The sequence below is a fragment of the Diadema setosum genome, chromosome 8 (assembly GCF_964275005.1).
Source record: "Diadema setosum chromosome 8, eeDiaSeto1, whole genome shotgun sequence".
Lineage (NCBI taxonomy): Eukaryota > Metazoa > Echinodermata > Echinoidea > Diadematoida > Diadematidae > Diadema > Diadema setosum.
In genome coordinates, this window is record NC_092692.1 from 40,117,397 (window position 1) to 40,137,093 (window position 19,697).

At 38.5% G+C, this 19,697-nt stretch overlaps 1 protein-coding gene across 1 annotated transcript in view; it reads left to right on the forward strand.

Annotated features, from left to right (window-relative positions):
* The window catches only part of LOC140232266 (cholesterol transporter ABCA5-like), a 58,625-nt gene that overhangs the window by 12,075 nt on the left and 26,853 nt on the right, over positions 1-19,697 (forward strand). The window contains exons 4-14 of the mRNA XM_072312398.1: positions 7,884-8,110; positions 9,002-9,141; positions 10,423-10,619; positions 12,104-12,251; positions 12,839-13,028; positions 13,656-13,720; positions 15,780-16,066; positions 17,009-17,128; positions 18,427-18,565; positions 18,936-19,026; positions 19,503-19,642. Coding sequence (XP_072168499.1) covers positions 7,884-8,110; positions 9,002-9,141; positions 10,423-10,619; positions 12,104-12,251; positions 12,839-13,028; positions 13,656-13,720; positions 15,780-16,066; positions 17,009-17,128; positions 18,427-18,565; positions 18,936-19,026; positions 19,503-19,642 — 1,744 coding nt within the window. The remainder of the gene's footprint in view (positions 1-7,883; positions 8,111-9,001; positions 9,142-10,422; positions 10,620-12,103; positions 12,252-12,838; positions 13,029-13,655; positions 13,721-15,779; positions 16,067-17,008; positions 17,129-18,426; positions 18,566-18,935; positions 19,027-19,502; positions 19,643-19,697) is intronic.

Genomic DNA, 19,697 nt, shown 5'->3' on the forward strand with positions numbered 1-19,697 from the left:
TACATTTTCATCTTCTTCTTGAGAACCCCATGACCAATTTTCACCAAACTTGGCAGGTAGCATCCCTAGGGGGTTAGGATCTCAATTTGTTAAAATGGGCACCATGCCCCACCCAGGGGCCCCAGGGGGCCCAAATCCCCCAAAATTAAGGAATCTGTAAAAACTTCTTCTCTAGAACCAGAAGTGATAGAGCTAAGTTGATACTATGAGTTAGTACATTGATGATTGTAGTTTCAAGTTTGTTCATGGCAGAATCAGGGGTGCCCCCCCGTGGGACCCAGGGGAGGGGGGTGGGGAGGGATCCTAATGGGGCCAAAATTATACATTTTCATCTTTTTCTTGAGAACCCCATGACCAATTTTCACCAAACTTGGCAGGTAGCATCCCTAGGGGGTTAGGATCTCAATTTATTAAAATGGGCGCCATTTCCCACCCAGGGGCCCCGGGGCCCAGGGGCCCCCAAAATGAAGGAATCTTTAAAAATCTTCTCTAGAATCAGAAGTTATAGAGCTAAGATAATACTATGAGTGAGTACATTAATGACTGTAGTTTCAAGTTTGTTCATAGCAAATCCAGGGGTGCCCCTCTTGGGGGCAGGGGGGGGGGGGGTTGGGAAGGTCCAAATGGGGGCCTGAATTGTACATTTTCATCTTCTTCCTGAAAACCTCAATTTATCAAAATCTCAATTTATCAAAATGGGCACCATGCCCCACCCAGAGGGCCCCAGGGGGCCTCCAATCCCCCCAAATTAAGGAATCTTAAAAAAATTTGGGCCCTTATTGTACATTTTCATCTTCTTCTTGAGAATGCCTGGTCAAATTTTAGTAGAGCTGTGAATAATTTAGATTAGTGACTGCGTGAAAGGTGAACTTGCGCTACTCAGGTGAGCGCTAGACCCGCGGGTCTCTTGTTTGGATATCTCAGCCATTTGAAAACCAATTTTCATCAAATAAACGTTGAATCCTTCTTAAAATTACATGCTCTTTCATATTTCATAAGAGGCTTTTCATTATCTCACTTAGGAATGTTCAAAACATGAATCCCCACCTCAACCAGTACTGTACAGTCCCTTTAATATCATAGTAATAGTACCAAACTATATCCCATCACTTTCCAGGAAATCTGCATTGTTAGTATCATAAACCAAAAGGTGACATCAGTGTTACAGAGGAAGTATTTCATGTTCTTGTTTATCGTCCTAAAATGGGATGAGAAATGAAAAGTCTGCAATGCAGACTAGAGTGAGTTAATGTTAATGTAACTAATGCCCCATCCCCTGACCCCTCCCCCTTGCATTTCACTGAAAGTACATGTACAGTTAAACTCGCATAAGTCGATCTTCTCGGGACTGAGCAAAACACATCGACTTAGGCGAGTTTCGACTTGTGCGTAAGTCGAAAAAAAATCGACTTAAAGTTACACCACACGTACATACTGTATGTATACTGTACATGTATGTTGTCTACTCTGGAGCCGAGAGCTGGAGCGGTGTACCCGATATTTGCCCTCCAGCAAGACACTATCCACATTGATGCAGGCCAGGGCTTCACACTAACTTTTATTTAGGTGGCCCCAAAATGTTTGATTTTTATTTTTTGTGGCCCGAAAAAAAAGTAACAAGCAAAACTAAATCGGTCCTACGTTCGGTCCGAAAGTTACCGTTATTTATTTCTGATTGTAAAAGCAATCATCCACCATTTACAAGTATCTTAACACCTTCCGGAGCCGAATGTTACCGTTAATCATTTTCAAATGTAAAAACAAGCAACCGACATTCATTATAGGATCTTACGGAGCTGAATATCATCCTTATTCATTTCCGAACGTGAAAGCAAACATCCGCTTTTTATTTCATCATCTAACCGAGCCGATTGATACCGTTAATCATTTCCAAATGTTAAAGAAACAATCTGTTACTTATTTTAGCATCGTACGGAGCAGAATATTACCGTTATTCGATCTCCAAATTCAAAAGCAAACACCCGACATTTATTTTATGATCGTAAGGAGCCGAATGTTACTGCTGTCCACTTCCGAAATTGAAATGAATCATCTGACAATTATTTCAGCATCGTAAGGAGCCGAATGTTACATTGTTTTTCATAGTCGAACGTCAAGGCAGACAGCCGACATCCGAAAAAGGGATCATTCGACATATATTTTAGCGTCTTCCGGAGCTGAATGCTATTGCTATTTACTTTCAAACGTGAAAGCGAACAGCCGGCATTTATTTCATCATCGTATTGAGTTGAATACTATTGTTATTCATTTCCGAACGCCAAAGCAAACATTCAACATTTATTTTAGCATCTTCCGGATCTGAATGTTATTGCTCTTTACTTTCGAACATAAAAGCAAACATCAGACATTTATTTTATCATTGGACGGAGTTGAATGCATGTACTATTGTTATCCATTTCCGAACGTCAGAGCAAATATCAAACATTAACTTTACCATCAAATGCAGCTAAATGTTACTGTTATTCATTTCGAAGTTTAAAAGCAAACATCCGGCAGTTATTTAGCATCGTACGGAGAAGAATATTACTGCTATTCACTTCCGAACGTAAAAACAATCATCCGACATTTATTTTAGCATCTTCTGGAGCCGAATGTAATTGCTATTTACTTTCGAAAGTAAAAAGCAAACATCCGATATTTATCTCATCGTCGTAAGAAGTTGATTATTATTGTTATTCATTTTCGAACGTCACAGGGATAATTCGAATTACTTTAGCATTTTCCGGAGCTGAATGTTATTGTTATTTACTTTCGAACGTAAAAGTAAACACCCGGCATTTATTTCATCATTGTACGAAGTTGATTATTATTGTTATTCATTTCCGAACATCAAAGGGATAATTCGACATTTACTTTAGCATCTTCCGGAGCTGAATGTTATTGTTATTTACTTTCGAACGTAAAAGTAAACATCCGCCATTTATTTTTTCATCGTATGGAGTTGAATATCATTATCATTCATATCCGAACGTCAAAGCAAACATTCAACATTTATTTCAGCATCTTCCGGAGCCGTATTTTATCCTTATTCATTTCCGAACGCAAAATCAAATATCTGACATTAATTTCAGCACCGTACGGAACTGAATCATTTCATTATTCATTTAAAAAAGTATAAGCAAACATCCGACATTTATTTTAGTATTATACGGAGTCGAATATTACCGTTATTCATTTCCAAAATTAAGAGCAAACATCTGACATTAAACTAGCTTCTTATGGAACCAATTGTTACCGCTGTTCATTTCCAAAACTGAAGGCAAACATCCATCTTTTTTGGTGGCCCGGCGTGCGTTTGTGGTGACCCCGGTCGCAAATTAACCATTCGCGAAATCGTGATTCCATTCGCGAAAAGACTCCGCTAAATATGAGGCATAGATCGCTACACTCGGCAGGGGCTACGTCGTCCTTTCACCAGGTCTCGTTACAAAACCAAAATCTCGCGTGAGTTCTTGCGTTACCTATATAGTTACGTTAACGAAACATCGTTAATTTGCGCTTGGGATCGTTACTCATCGTTACCACAGACGTTAATTTTCCCGATCGTTAGTTTGCGTTACTAACCTTATTCAGGTGAAACCGCTTGCGTTTTGAAACGTTAATGATTATTAACACAGTATTAACGCAGTATATACCAAAGTTTCCTTTGGTATATACTGTATGTAAACAAAAACTGGCGTCTCGTGATTTTGACAGTGATTTATTACACAATAAAATCTTATTCGACTTAGGCACAATGGTTTTTCCGTGAAAGTGTACTTGGAATTTCATCGACTTAGGCGAGTATTCGACTTACAAAATTCGACTTGTGAGTGAATTAATACACGTAAGTCAATGGGGAAAAATCGGGACTTTTTAAAATCATCGACTTGCGCGATTATTCGACATATGCGATGTCGACTTAGGCGAGTTTAACTGTACTACGTTCCATCCGTACTTTGAAGTTCTCAATATTGTGTCTTGCATTATGAAACAAAGATCTGTCAAAAGTGTCATTGGAATACTATACAGTCTAAATCGCCGTGGCTACTCATACGAACACAAGACACTAAAGGTTATGTAATATTTTATCTACTTTTATACTGCCCCTTGGGTCAATATTTACAGAAGGTTAGCATTATCAGCTTACTAGTTTTAAGATTATGCCTTTCTCAACCGCATTGGAGCGAGAATCATACAATTGTAACATGATATGAGTTGCTTTGTTTACCAGCAATTTGAAGTGTAACTGTTATTTCCTTCACCTTGGATATTTTTGACATTAAACATGTAAGAATTTTTGAGAATCTCATTCCTTCTTCATTCATCTCTGTTAAAGCAGTACATGTAAACATCTCATTGAAGGAATATATACGGTACAGTATGGCAATGAATCTATTTTGCCATGATGTCTGTACAGTAGGAAGCAATTTAGTTTAATATTGTATCATATACAGTCAAACCTGTCTATAGTGACCGCCGTCTATAGCAACCACCTGCCATTATATGTGACTTCAAATAAACAATCCCCCCCCCCCCCACAAGAGAAAAGCCGTGTTAACAACCCTGTCTGTAGCGGTCACCGGGTCAGGAGACTTTTTTGTCTCCCTTGGGTGGCTGCTATAGACAGGTTTGACTGTATCATGTGACTGAAGTGGCTCTTGAATCAAAAAGGTTCTTACTACACAGATAAGACTGTGCATTATTTAAAAGGGCATGGAATTACTCTGGCATGTATACAAAGACAGGAACATTATCATCATTATCTCCCTCACATACTAGTATATGTAATACAATGTTTACAGTTTTGAGCTTTTAAATGTCTAAACCCAGCCGAAATGGTGAAACATACTGTATGTCCTGACATACAGTAAATGGGTTTGTTTACTGGTGGGGTACAGACACAGCCACGCCTACTGATCTGTATTTTGTGAGAGATAAATAAACACTTACAGGTCCTTTGGTGCTGAGCTACACAGATTGGAATGTACTCAAAGTCATAAGTCCCCATGGTACATAGTATTAGCATGTCTTGTCATACAATCCATAGTGCCAGTACTTCATTGGAAAACCTTCAATTCAGTTCAATTCAATTCAGTTCAATTCAATTCAAATTCAATTCAATTCAATTCAATTCAATTCAATTCAATTCAATTCAATTCAATCCAATTCAATCCAATTCAATCGACCAATCCAATCCAATCCAATCCAATCCAATTCAATTCAATTCAATTCAATTCAATTCAGTTCAATTCAATTGAGATTTATTTTTCATTCCCTTCATTCACAAAAAAGTAAAATAAAAATACAAGGTGTGCATTGTTACAATCATTTTTTGTATAGGATCTCTGATTGTCAGTTGGTTCATTCAGAAGAGTATGTTGTCACCAGTGACAATCTACAATATAGAGGAATTTTCTCTTGACAGTGAGCTCATTTTGCATGCTTACACTGTGTTCCCATGAGTGTGATAAACACAGTTTTCATTGTCAGCACCACATAATGCAGATGGCAGGTATTGAGCATGCCATGTAGCTTCTTATGACCCAGTAATGTAATGTATTTTAGATTTTTACTTTGAAGCAGATAATGCAGGTACTAGTCAGCTCTGTGTGAACCTGTTTAATGCCTGTCAGTGGTTTATCACAACAACAAAAAAAGGCTTACTCTGTAGACTTGACAGTGCCTTTTTGTGCTTGATTTACAATATCATTATATGAAGATTATTTGTATATTTACAGAGTGGAAAACCCTGAGATAAATCTTACAAAACCTGATATCATTTAAGTCACTATAAAGAGCACTTTAACCTGTTGAGGACAAGTCCAGACTACATTCAGGCAAGTGTCTATGGGAAATGCGCGTTGTAGCAAAATCAGCCCATCTTCAACAGGTTAATCATCTGAGATATTCAGAAAATCCCCTTGAAGGTGCCAGTCATTATCTCAGTTAGGATGAACTTGTCCAGCATTAGGTATACATGACTTACATCTGTAATGCAAAGCTATAATGTAGACTGGGATGTAGTGATAGGCTGTACTAAGTAATGTTTGTCAGCTTCTAACAGTCACATGGTAGATGCCAATTCAAAGGAGTACTACTGTGGTATATACAGCCAAGCTTGCCAAGCCAACATACACTCGCCCATTTTAGTAATTATTTCATTATTTGATTCTACCCATCATGCACTGGGCAAAACAGTCCGCTGTCAGCTTAGTACATTACATCGCAACTACTGTTTACATTGTTGGGCAATGTGCAGTACATGAGCATCTCAACCTATGCTGTCTATTTTGTTGGTTGGGGGGGGGGGGGGGGGCTGCAGACCAAAACTGGCTGAATCTAAAGGACGAAACCTTTGGAAAATATGGGTGGTGTTGTGATTTCTTTTCCATTGCATTTTTTTTTTCTTTTAACCCAGAGAGATGTGTGGGTGGGGTGGGGAGGGGGGGCAGCCCCCTGTTTGGCCAGTCCCTGACATGTACATGTACAAACACATGAATTGCCTGAAATGTAATTTCAAGGCATAATCAGTGTCTGCTATTTCTCTTTCTCTTTCCTCATGTGTCTAAGGTCATGCTGGTAGTGATAATTGTTCTGTCTTGTCTTTTTGTCAAGATAAAACAGTTATCTTCCCTGCGGCATGATATTTTGCATGTGATGTTGAATAAGAAGGGATGAGAGAATAGAGGGATGACAATAGAGCTGGAGGACATGTGTTAGGCATAGAGCCAATACAAGTATAACACTCACCTGTAGATATTATGAGAGATGCATGCATCCTTGAATCACTAGCGATGGAGTATGGGTGGAATAATCATAAAGGCAGGCTTTGCAGAGAAATGTCAGTCCTGAATAAAAATGTAATTGATTTCTGGAGTATGAAATACTCAAAATACAAAAAAAGCCTGTGGTCATGATTATATTTTCCACACCTTGGTAAAAATGTATCATGATAACCTTTGCTGGAATAGCATGTTTTAAAACAAAGTGTTGGAAAAAATGTGGAAAAAATTACATTTGATGTGAATTTGATGCTTTAATAACCAGCTTGATATGTACATATTTCAGCAGACTCAGTCCTACTTCTTTACTAGACTCTCTGACTCTTTGTCTGTCTCTCTCTCTCTCTTCAAGTACAAGTTTATGCTCTCATTGGCACACCTTTGTTCTCAGTTCTGCTCTACAAACTCCTGGATTACACCTCATTCCCATGTCAACTTCACCTGCGCAGTCTGCACATACACGGTTCCATTGTTCCATTCAGAACCTTGTATTCATTCATTGCTTACTTAAATACAAATATTTGATCTTCAGTGGCACATCCCTCATTGAGTTGTAGTATACTGCATACATGTACATGTGTTAATTTTTATATCAGTTTTATGAAGAAAATTGTACACTTCATTTTACATAGCATCTATGATTTGCTTTTCCTAAAGAAGTATTTTTTATCATTTTGTTTTTACCCGGCCTGCTTACTAAAATGCAGTATTAGTACAACCTGTATTACCAAGCAAGCTGTGTTTTGATTAAAGAAAGCAAAAGATTTTACAAGGTATTGCAGATTCAAACTGTGATTTTAGTCCTTCGTAGCGTTTGTAACCTATTGAGGACGAGTCGCGAATATACTCGGGCAGGTGTCTATGGGAAATGCGTGCTGTAGCAAAATCAGTCCATCCTCAATGGGTTAAGAGTAACATATGAATACTGATAATTTTGTTCACGCTAAAAATAAAATGTTCTATTTCTTTTTATTCTTATGTTCTAATTTACATCTCAGAAATGTTTACACACATGTCTGTCTCATCCCTCGTCTCAGATGATTTGCTCTTCTCTTTCTCATTGTTCAATCTTCTTCTTTGTCTGTTTGTTACCTCCAGCTGGTGACAGGGAACTTCAGTCTACCCATCCCTGATATAGCAGTAGAAATGATGCCAAAAGGTCAGTATAACTACCCAATCGACTCCCTCCGCATCACAGCATCGGCCTACATCGTGCTGGCATACATGCCTTTCACCGCCGTTCTCATGACGGTTCTGGTAGCTGAGAAGGAGTACAAGATCAAAGAGTGTATGAACATCATGGGGATGAGGAACACTGCGTTTTGGTGAGCACCTCTCCGGAGGAGGACCACACCCCTTCATCTGGATCGCATCCCTTCCTCAGGATTGCGTCTTTTCCTCCGCCTGTCTCTTTCTATCCCTGTGTGTCACTTTGGTGGTCTTAGGGGAGTTTCAAGATGTTTGCAGTCAATTACATGTCCCCCAAATCTATTGCAACTCTTATTATTGATTACAAGCTGCGTTTGATCATCAGTTGCAATAGATACAACATCATTGATATTTGCAATCAATTGCAACTCAACTTTCTTGCAATGCCCCCCCCCCCTGTCTTTCATATGAAAACTTCTCTTCCATTTGATGTACATGTATGTCAGCTTGTATTCTCCTTCTTCTTTACTTTTAGACAGATTTAGAAATATGTGTGGTATGTACTTCCATAGGTATAATCCTTGTTTTCACAATCATAAATATTAGTATGCTCTATTTATTTTTCTTTTAACTGAGGCTGTTCACTATGTAATGATCTCGGCTGCACACATACAAAAGGTATCGATACATCTTGCAATAGGGGACCAGTTGTCTAAAGCACTCTAGCCTTGTTATGAATGCTTTTGTCCTGTTCTGTGTATGTATTATCATTACCACCAGAGACTCAGTTAAAATTCTCATTGCTAATACATGTACTTTGCATTGAGAAAACATCTACATGTAGAAGTTTCTGGAATGCACTTTAAATTTGCAGTATAAATGAAATAAAAATAAAGCGATTTTGTTTTAGGGTTTCTTACCATATAATACTGATGAGCTTTTTGATGGAAAATCACTAAAAGAAAACATGCACAGATATCTGTGTGATTGCTGCTATTACTTCCCATTGGTATGTGCTATGACCCCTGTCTAACATGCTGTGACCTTTGACCCTTGTATTCCCACAGGCTTGCCTGGTTCATAGTGTACAGTGTGATCATCCTGGCAGTGGCTCTTATTGTGGCAGGCTATACCAAGGCCATCACACTCTTTTCTTCAGGGAATTTTTTCCTCATATTCCTAGCACTCTTTCTTTATGGACTCTCAGGTATGTAACTTAGTTCAAGGCTTTTGATACAACTTGATTGATTGTTTTGAAGAATTGTAGGAAGTCTAGCAATTCTAGGTGTTTAAATGTAACATGAATAAGTTACTAACAGCTAATTACTTTGGATTTAGGCTTGTTAAATCTTTATGATGTTTACAACACTGGATGGAGACCAGGTATTAAAGGTAGGGGATACTTTTCACAGAACTCCCAAAATGCAGCAAAATATTAAATATGAACCTCAGGGGACTTGTTTAGGCCACTGCTTAGAAATTTGGAAGTCAACAGTTAGCTACAATTTGAATAATGCACAAAACTCAACTACTCAGTAGTTCTGTGTGTCAGCCACACTTAAGCCTTTTTGTTGCAGTCTTCTGTATTTTTTATCTGTAAACACAAATCTAAAAGTATAAGAGCTGATGTAATAACATATAGAGTGTGTGGCAAGAATGTATAAATGTTTGTAAGTTTTGATGAACTTTATTCACAAAATATACATGATGGACACACATGCAGTGCATGGGTCTGCAAAGGTAGCCTAGTAATGTACTCTAATTTACGGTGAGCCCCGAAAAGAACTCAATTCAAAATCTAACGGTCAATAAAAAAGTACTAAATGTTACCTTCCACTTTCAGTACTTAATGGGAGTTTCTAAAATGATACTCTCTTCAACATACCACTGTGTTTATACAACTCTTCATTTAAGGCATGCAAATGGGATTCCCTACCTTTAAGTTATATCGTGACATACTGTAGATGGTAATTTATCTTAGATTCACCAGATACCAGCATTATAAATGGTGACACATCATTTGCTCCTGCATCAATTGCTCTCCTGGGGCCTGTTTCATAAAACTTGTCATCAGTGACAAGTTGTCATAGATGTGACAAGCTACTGAAATCCTTGCAGCTGATTGGCTGAGAGCAAATTTGTCATAGAAATGTGGCAGTTGTCACTGATGACAAGTTTTATGAAACAGGCCCAGGTCTTATTTTCTCTGAGGACTTAGTATTAAGGTTAGGGTTTTGATAGGATTTTAGGTTTAGTTTGATGTGAGGATTAGGATGGGGGTTAGGGTTATGTTTGTGGGTAGAATTTATGTTTGGCTGAGCATGCAGATGTTTCATGAGAGTAACTGTCGCAGGAACAAATGTCCTGGAATCATTGTAAACAATGTAAACAATGAATGACCTGTTTATAATGTCAAGGAATTTTGAGATGGTTGTTGCTATAAATTTGCCATATATCTTCTCGTACCCCCCTTCCTGTCCTCGTCCAGTGGTTACCATGGCGTTCATGTTAACGCCATTCTTCCAGAGGGCGACATCAGCCGGTGCCATGGGTAGTATAGCCCTCATGCTCTTCATTGCTCCCTACATCGCCCTTGGACTGCTTGGATTTGATGCTATTCCCACCCCTGCCATTTGGGTTTTGTGCCTCCTTTCCCCCGTGGCTATCTCATCATTCTTTGACAGAGTGAGTCATGTTTAGTGTCATGAATGCAAGTTATTTAACCCGTTGAGGATGGACTGATTATGCTATAACACGCATTTCCCATAGACACCTGCTGGAGTATTCTCAGGAGTCGTCCTCAATGGGTTAATGGACAAGATGCAATTTTCACAAGTTAATACAGTCAAACCTGTCTCTAGCGTCCACCTGCCATATACAGCCACTTAAAACAATTCCTTCCAATAGAAAAAGCATGTTCAAGAACCTGTGTACAGCGGCCACCTGTCTATAATGACTTCATCTCCCTTGGGTGGCCACTCTAGACAAGTTTGACTGTCCCACAGAAAATCAGACATTTGTGTTGACCATGACCCAATTGACCTTGACCTCCACCCTGGAAAACCTTCTGCTGTCCCTGTGAAGGTGTTTGCTAATTTTAGATGATGTAAACACTGCTTTCATTGGCTTCCAGACCTAGTGCCAAATGCTTGTAAAATGAGGCTGATTTTTTCCTTAGAGAATTCATCGCATTAAAAAAGGAATAATTTGTAGATGTTTATAGTTGATGTGCTATTTCTGTTGCTAAATATCATGAAAATTGAAGGCACATGATATGGATGGTGAATATATCAGTCTTATCATCTCCTTGAGTGTAATCAAGCCCCATCCCATATGTAGGTTATGGCAGGTAGAGCTGTGTAGCTGGCTTCAACTTTTCCACAGCTCATATTTTGTTATATGTAAAAATAATCTTCAAAAAGTAAAATACGATTTATTTTCAGAAACCTCTTCTTCACACGAGGATACCTTTATGATGTTGTGCCAATATTATTGTGTACATGTATATAGTATTATGTGCAAATTGATCTGAAAGAGTTTTTCAAACATTTGCTTCATTAATTACTGCTGAGTATCAGTCAATGTTTCCAAATGTGATGCAAAGATGTAATGTGAAATAAGTAGACACGCAGTGATAATGTATGGTATGGTCATGTATGTTGTAGCACTAATATTTGTATGAAAGCCAACACTTGTGATTCAGACAGAAAAGTTACAATAATACAGTACAATGTATGTGATGCAATGTACTGTAAAAGTGGATATTTGTGGGATGTTGAAATTTTTGCGTATTTTGCGCAACCAGAAACCAACGCGAAAATAAAAGCAGCAAATATTTTTGCTTGCCACATGTTTTAGTAATTCATGTCTTTATTCTGCAGAATTATAAACATGCAAAACTCGTTGTACACGGCCAAGCGTGAAAAAATACTCAGGCGAAAATATCCACTTTTTCAGTACGTATGTATATATGCAAGTTTTGCATATCAAATTTTTAGAGTGAGCATGCCAATAGTATGTCATACAATTTTCTTTGAGGCTTTAATGCGTGCAAAGATGTGATACATGAGAAACTTTGAACCAGTTTTATAAGATTTGCTATGTTTAGTTTCTGTTTTAAAATTGATGTTTCTATTTGATTGGTATTTGTTGCAATGTTTGACCCTCAGGCTATCCTGTATGAGCAGAACTTGGGTGGTATCCAGTTCAGTAACATGACCCTCGGCCCCTTCCCAGCCTACGCCCCAATCGTCATGCTGATAGTGGACATCATCCTTTACCTCAGTCTGGCTATCTACCTGGAAAATGTGGTACCAGGTGAGTGAGCTTTGGATCGCATCCTGCCAGGGCTTCACTTGTAGCATGGGTGAAAATCATGTAACGCCACCCTATGAAATGGACAAATATTGCACAGATCGTGGTTTGGCAGTAATCTTACGCAATTTTGGTGTAGATAGATAAGCAGTCGTTTTTGTCTTCATGAAATGAAATGTGCTGTGTGTTCAGTTGCTGTGGACCTCTCACATTGTAATAGAAATTTGAAAACTATTTCGTGATCCTGAAGAAGGGCTTCATTACCATGGACTAAGGTTGGAAGCTGTTATGATTATGGGACTATAGGAGTCACCACTGGTGTAGATACAGAATTGACTAAATTGGCAATACATCATTGTGGTTTTTTTTCTTAAATGATTCTGAAGTAGATAGAGATGATATGTGATGCTTTGTTATAAACCAGTCGAGGATGAGCAGATGCTGCTATAACACATATTTCCCATAGATACCTGCCTGAGTATACTAGGCACTAGTCTTCAATGGGTTAACCTTTGTAAACTTACAGCACATGCTTGATGTCCACTTTCTCTTACTGACCGGCCAACTGACCATCTCTCCATCAATGACAGGTGGATACGGTGTCACCAGATCTCCTTTCTTCTGTTTGAGTCCTTCCTTCTGGTGTGGTAAGAAATCCAAGGGTGAGACAGACACGACGGGTCTCCTTAACGATGCGAACGGTTCCACGTCGAACCTACCAGAGGGCAACGACGATGTAGAGCCTGTTCCATCAGCGCTTAGAGACAGAAATGGAATTAGGTAAAGTCTGTCTTTGTCGTATCATTTTTCATCAGGGAGATGTTCTCCATGTTTCCATGTCCAAAGTAGTATGCCAAAGTACAGGTAAATAATTGATTGAATTCCCTCCAAGAAGGGATGACTGTAAACATCTGGACCAGAAAGGCCAGGACCTGCAAAGCTGGTCTCATGTCCTGTGTAAAAATCCAAACTATGATTAATCGCCATAAACAGACAGAAGAGAACTTACTTTAAACATACAGTTACTGTTGAACAGTGTTATATCCAGGTCAGTACTAACAATTAAAAATGGACCAAGAATGAGACCGAGACAGAGGCCCCACCCCCAGACCGAAGCCCCACCCCCAGCCCGAAGCCCCACCTCCAGACCGAAGCCCCACCCCCAGACCTTACTCTTATGTGACCTTCTACTTCATATTATGAGTTCTATGTCCATACACCAAGACTTTGGAAACCTGACTCTTTCTTGCTCTATGACATAATGTTGGTTGAATATTTGTTGGACAATTGATTTCAAGTAAGCATGAATTGGTATGAACTTTTATGACTCATCATTTAATGAAAACATTTATTTATTTTTTTTTTAAACATACATGATGTGCAATCTTTCGTGTGCTTTTCCTTCAGAATCCGAAACATCAGGAAAACTTTCCCACCCAAGAAAGGGCAACCTGAAGTCAAGGCAGTTGATGGTATGTTCCAAGTTTACAACATCATGGAACTCATGTAATTTTTATGCCTCCGCCACGAAGTGGTGCCGGAGGCATTATGTTTTCGGGTTGTCCGTCCGTCCGTACGTCCGTCCGTCCGTCGGCTTTCGTTTACGCGATAACTTGAGTAATATTTACTGGAATTTTACCAAACTTGGTCCAAGTATGAAGTATGATGGGGCAATTATTTGATTAGATTTTGGGTGAAATCGGCTAAAGGTCAAAGGTCAATGGTCAAGGTCAAATCATGAAATTGTATCCGTTTACGCGATAACTCAAGACTGGATAGAGCAAATTTCACCAAACTTTGTTGGAGGATGATGTATAATGGGACAATTACTTGTTTAGTTTTTCAGTGAAATCGGACAGAGGTCAAAGGTCAAAGATCAAGGTCAAATCCTAAAATTTATCTTTTTACGTGATAACTCAAAACTGGATGAAGCAGCTTTCACCAAACTTGGTCCAAGGATGATGTATGATAGGACAATTAGTTGAGTAGATTTTAGTGACATTAGCAAGAGGTCAAAGGTCGAACGGTCAAGGTCAAATGCTACAAATGTTGCAATTTCCCCCATATCTATGCAATGCCCAAAGGTATTTTCTCGAAACTTGGTGTGGACATGTACTACTGCATAGAGATTCTCCAGAGAGAGTTTCATGTCATAAGGTCAAAGGTCAACAGGTCAAAGGTGAGGTGAAAATGTTGCAATATCACTTTTCTCGCAAATGGTTCAATGTATCTTCGTAGAACTTGGTACATACGCGTGTACTGACTGGCAGGGATTATCTAGGGAATTTAGGGGTCATGGGTCAATAGTCAGGGGTCAAAGGTCAAGGTCATCTCCTCAAAATTTTACTATTTCCCTCATATACTAGTATATGCAATGCTTGCATTATTAGTTTCAAAACTTAATACATGTATTATGCATTACCTAATGGAGATTCTCTGGGAAATTTCCAGCCAGAAGGTCAAAGGTTAAGGGTCAAAGGCCAGGTTTCTATGTCCCCCCCCCCCCCCAAAAAAAAAAAAAAAAAAAAAAAATCCATTTTGTACCGTCATTACACTCTTTCTTCGTACCTTGGAAATTACTCAATGCATAAACTTGTATAAAAAGGTCTGTCAGAATTCAAGTAAAAATTCTCAATTCCCCATATATGTGTACCTGCACTCTTAAAAAATTAAAGCAAACCCAGTTCAAGACATTTCTGACAAACCTGTCATTTCAATATTTTGCCAGTTATGTGAAACTGTCATGGATCACACATTGTGAAGATATTGTACTATACGCCTATTGGGAGAATCATGCATTATGACGGAGGCATCAGTCGCCATAGCGACATTTCTAGTTTTTTTGTTGGGTTTTTTTTGTTGCAAATTTTACTTTAAATAACTAGTTCCTTCCGCAATTCTATGAGAACCTGTAAGGTCCCCCAAATAAGATTCTTTTTGCCCATCGACAAAAGACAGACAGGTAGGTAATACTCCTGTTTGAAAGCAGTCAAGCAGTGCATATATCCCCTTTTCACGATCGACTGTATGTGCCTTCGAACAATGGGAAATATCAATTTTACATGAGATTATGAGTAGAGCGTGTGCTGATTGGCTCCCAAACTCTTTTGTTAATCACAATAAGGGCATCCAAATGGGTTCAGCAAAAGTCAAAACCTCAGCTCAGCCTCGACTGTTATGTACCTGTACATCTTCATAGGAGTTTTATAGCAAATCAAGCTCACTTTTATGTTGAAAAGGGGAAATTAGACAGAAATACATATGCAGTTTGGATTCAGAAAAAGAACTCACATTGACAGAAGAAATTCTAATCTGTCAATCAAAGCCACTTTTCTTGTCAGTATAACTCGTATAAACATGAATTCCGGCCAGGAATTTTGACGCTACAGGAACACCTTGTATACCAGGTTCCCATAAGGAAAGGGTTACAACGAATTAAAGTTGAGCCGTGCTACAGTCCATTAAAAGTGAAACATACAATGGAATGCTTGATCGTTTGACTACCAGAAGTGTTTCTGTCCTGTCCACAAGGTATCTCACTGGATATCTACGAGGGTCAGATTACCTGTCTCCTGGGCCACAACGGAGCAGGAAAGTCCACTCTCATCAGTTGTCTGACCGGTCTGTATACCCCCACGGACGGTGGTGCATCCATCTACAACCTCAACATCACCAACCCTGATGATCTGGACCAGATTCGAGGGATGACCGGTGTCTGTCTCCAAGAGAATACCATCTTTGAGTTTCTATCTCCTGAAGAGCATCTCACTTTCTATGCTGGCCTCAAGGGAATTCCCAAAGAAAAGATCCCTGAAGCGGTGAGTCCTCTAGCCTGACTTACATCAGACTGACAATCATAATATTTTTTTTTTCTGTTACGTTGTGTAGATTAGCGTAATGCTCATACCTAGTTTTTTTATTGAGATCATATCCATACTAAATGTACATGTACAACTTGATAAACTAACATAACTGGTCAGCAATTAAAGATGGAGAATTATTCTGTGTCTAAGTTCTAAAAAGTAGTTTGTGGCAAAGATTACAGAGTTTGTAAAAAAAAAAGAAAAAAAAAAGCTATTTTGAATAAAAAGGCCTCTGCTAAATTACACAAGTACTCCTAGAATTAGTGTTATGGATTTCTATCCAATCAAAATCTGATTCATTTGTATCTGATATCTCAATCCACTTCACCATAGCCTATAAAATACTTAGTAATACATGTAGTTACTTGTGGTTGGATCCTGCTGTACGGACTTCGTCACTCTTTTCCTTTGTGTTGGATTTTTTCAATAATAACAACAACTAAATACTGAAAAGTAATTGGCTTGTTTATGATGGTTGAACTGAATTTAGTGCTGAGTAGCAAATAAATGAATAGAAGATAAAAATGCATTGGTACAAGACAAAATAAATGAAGATATGAATGGATGTGGAATAAAGAAGTATGGTCATGCTGAAGTCATAGTTATTACAAGTTTTAAGTCATAACACAGTCATTAGCCCATTCCATAGGTATGGAACAACACAGTTTTGCTGAAACCGTGATTGCTATGTTTTCATTAACACTGTCTCTCAGCTCATGGTGCAGGAGTGCTCAGGAATCTATGGTTTCCATCAACAGATCCGTTACAACCACCTCCATGGTAACCTCATATCCATGGTAACCTCATATCCATGGTAACCTTATATCCATGGTTAACCTAATGTATGACAAGACCTATGGTAAACTCTTGGTGTCCTCTATTCTTTTCTTGTCATAGGTTGATGAGGTAGTGAAGTTGATTGATCTAGACACCCAGAGGGCGACCTTCTCTAAGCATCTTAGCGGTGGACAGAAACGAAAGCTGTGTGTTGGAATGGCCATCATCGGGAATCCCAAGGTGGGCTGAAAATGTTTGCATGTACCATTTCATTCTAAGTCAATCTGTGACACATTTGTGTCTGCTGAATACGAGTATAGTGAAATCAGTGTCAGTGACAAAGTTAATGAGTTTTCACCACTGAACTAGCATGAAAGTAATGACATATCAATTGTTTGAGGAGATATTATGAAATGTACAGCAATATCCCCCCCCCCCCCCCCCCGTGCATAATTATGAGCAAGTGAAGTTCTCTGAAATTGGTCCAGTGCAAAATAATAATAATATAAAAACAATCATAATTGTGTGAAAATGTTCAATTTTTAGTATTGTGCCACAAATGATATAAAAGCTTTTGATGTAAATATGTAACTAGTGTATACAGATAAGTATTAGATAGTGTGATATGATATATCATGATAAATACCTAGTATCACTCTTGCTGCATTATAGGTAATTCAATTCTGAGATCTCTCCAAAACACTTCTGAAGTTATCTGGCTCAGGTTAGAAATATGATAGAAGTAGCATTTTCATGAATATTTGAGCCGTCATAGTTGGTTTGATTTGTTAATATTTTAAGTCTAAAGTGAACACCTTCATGGGCATTATGCACCTACATATTAAGGACCAGATGACATTTGCGTATGGAATCCAGATGCATGCGAGTTTTATACAACCTGTCTAATTTACAGTGTATCACTGACTGCTAATTCATGTGCAACTATGCCAATTTTAGAACAATTTGGTGCAATGGCACCTCAAAATAAGGTGTTTTTATAGTGTAAGTGTCTAGTGAGATCCCATGCATACTGCAAATAGATTCCAACTGAAGAAATAAGGGGATAATATTCACTGCAAGGGCAATCTATCTAAAGATCATGCGATGATTAAAGGGATGGTACAGTATTGGTGGAGATGAGAATTGGGCTTTTAACTTTTTGAGAGATACCAAGAAAACACTTATGAAATAGTACAGAGCATACCATTTTAAGAGGAATTCAAAGTTTATTTGATGAAAATCGGGTTTGGAATGACTGAAACATCCAAAAACAAAGTAAAACAAAGCGATCGTAATAAAGTGTGGGTCCCACACTTTATTAGAATCGCTCTTTTTTGGATATCTCAGCCATTTCAAAACCAATTTTCATTAAATAAACATTGAATTCCTCATAGAATTACATCCCCTTTCATATTTCATAAGAGGTTTCTCATTATCTCACCAAAAAATGTTAGAAACCTGAAATTAGGTCTCAACCAAAACTATACGATCCCTTTAAAGTTTTGTTTTCTTGCAATTCTTGATTTGTGTGAGTATAGGTGTTGTTTCTCGATGAGCCAAGCAGTGGCATGGATCCATATTCTCGACGCAAGATGTGGGCTCTGCTGAAGAAACAGAGGGAAGGACGAGTCACTCTCCTCACAACTCACTTTATGGATGAAGCTGATATCTTGGCAGGTCAGTGACTGGAACCAAGACTATACAATATGTGACACTCACTAAGAAAGATCCAGGGAATGAGATCATAGTCATTGTGACAATTTGTCTATCCTCTTCTTATGTTGTCTTTTTACACCTAGTATGTTAGTATGTAATGTGACTTTCAGCATCCATACATGACAACTTTTAATAGTGAGTTTACCACTATTTCTGTATGAGGTCATCCACTAAACTTAAATCCACACCTAAATTGACCTCACACCACTCCATTGGGAGCTCTTCAGCCAAGTTGCTATTTTATGGATGATAATATGCTTAATGATGGTCACACCGCAGAAGACCATCAGTTTTCTCAAATGACTGTTTTGAATCCATGTGTCATTGTTAGATCGTAAGGCCATCGTCTCCCAGGGCAAGCTGAGGTGCTGTGGGTCATCACTCTTCCTCAAGAATAAATTTGGTCTGGGCTACCATCTCAGGTGAGCCATTCCTGCTTTTTCAATGAATATATTAAAGATTCTTGATCTTGCTGGTATGTACGGATAAATACAGTATAAGGATAGTCCAGACATCTTGTCAAAGAATGGGCAAGATTCCTTTTTGGTGAATAAATGTAACTGCCCAGAACAGCTAAATAAAGCCAAAATGCCAGGTAAGATATAATGTCTTTTTAAGAAGTCTTTGTATTTTTGCTGCAAAGTAGCCCGTTCTGATATTTTGTGTGTTTTTATTTGTCTGTATGTGTGTGATTTCCACCCTATGTTAAAGTCCTGCATTCATACCATCTGCATTATTTGATTCCTCTATTATCAAATCATACCAATTTCTATTGTTCAATTGTGTAATGTTTCCTCTCTTAAATTAAAACCAAAGTGAACTCAGCATAACATGTTTAAGTATCATGTAACAGAAGAGACTGTCAATTAAATTTTGAATGTTGTACTGCCCTCTATAGTATGGTTGTGGAGAGTGACTGCGACCGAGACAAGATCACCTCAGTGGTTAAGTCTCATGTCCCTGAGGCTCTGGTGTCCCGATCCCATGGCATGGAGCTGTCTTTCCGCCTGCCCCTCAAAGATGTCTCTAACTTTGCTGGTGAGGACCAACGTTGTATTTTGTGCTTACAAAAAAATATGATAACATGCCCTTT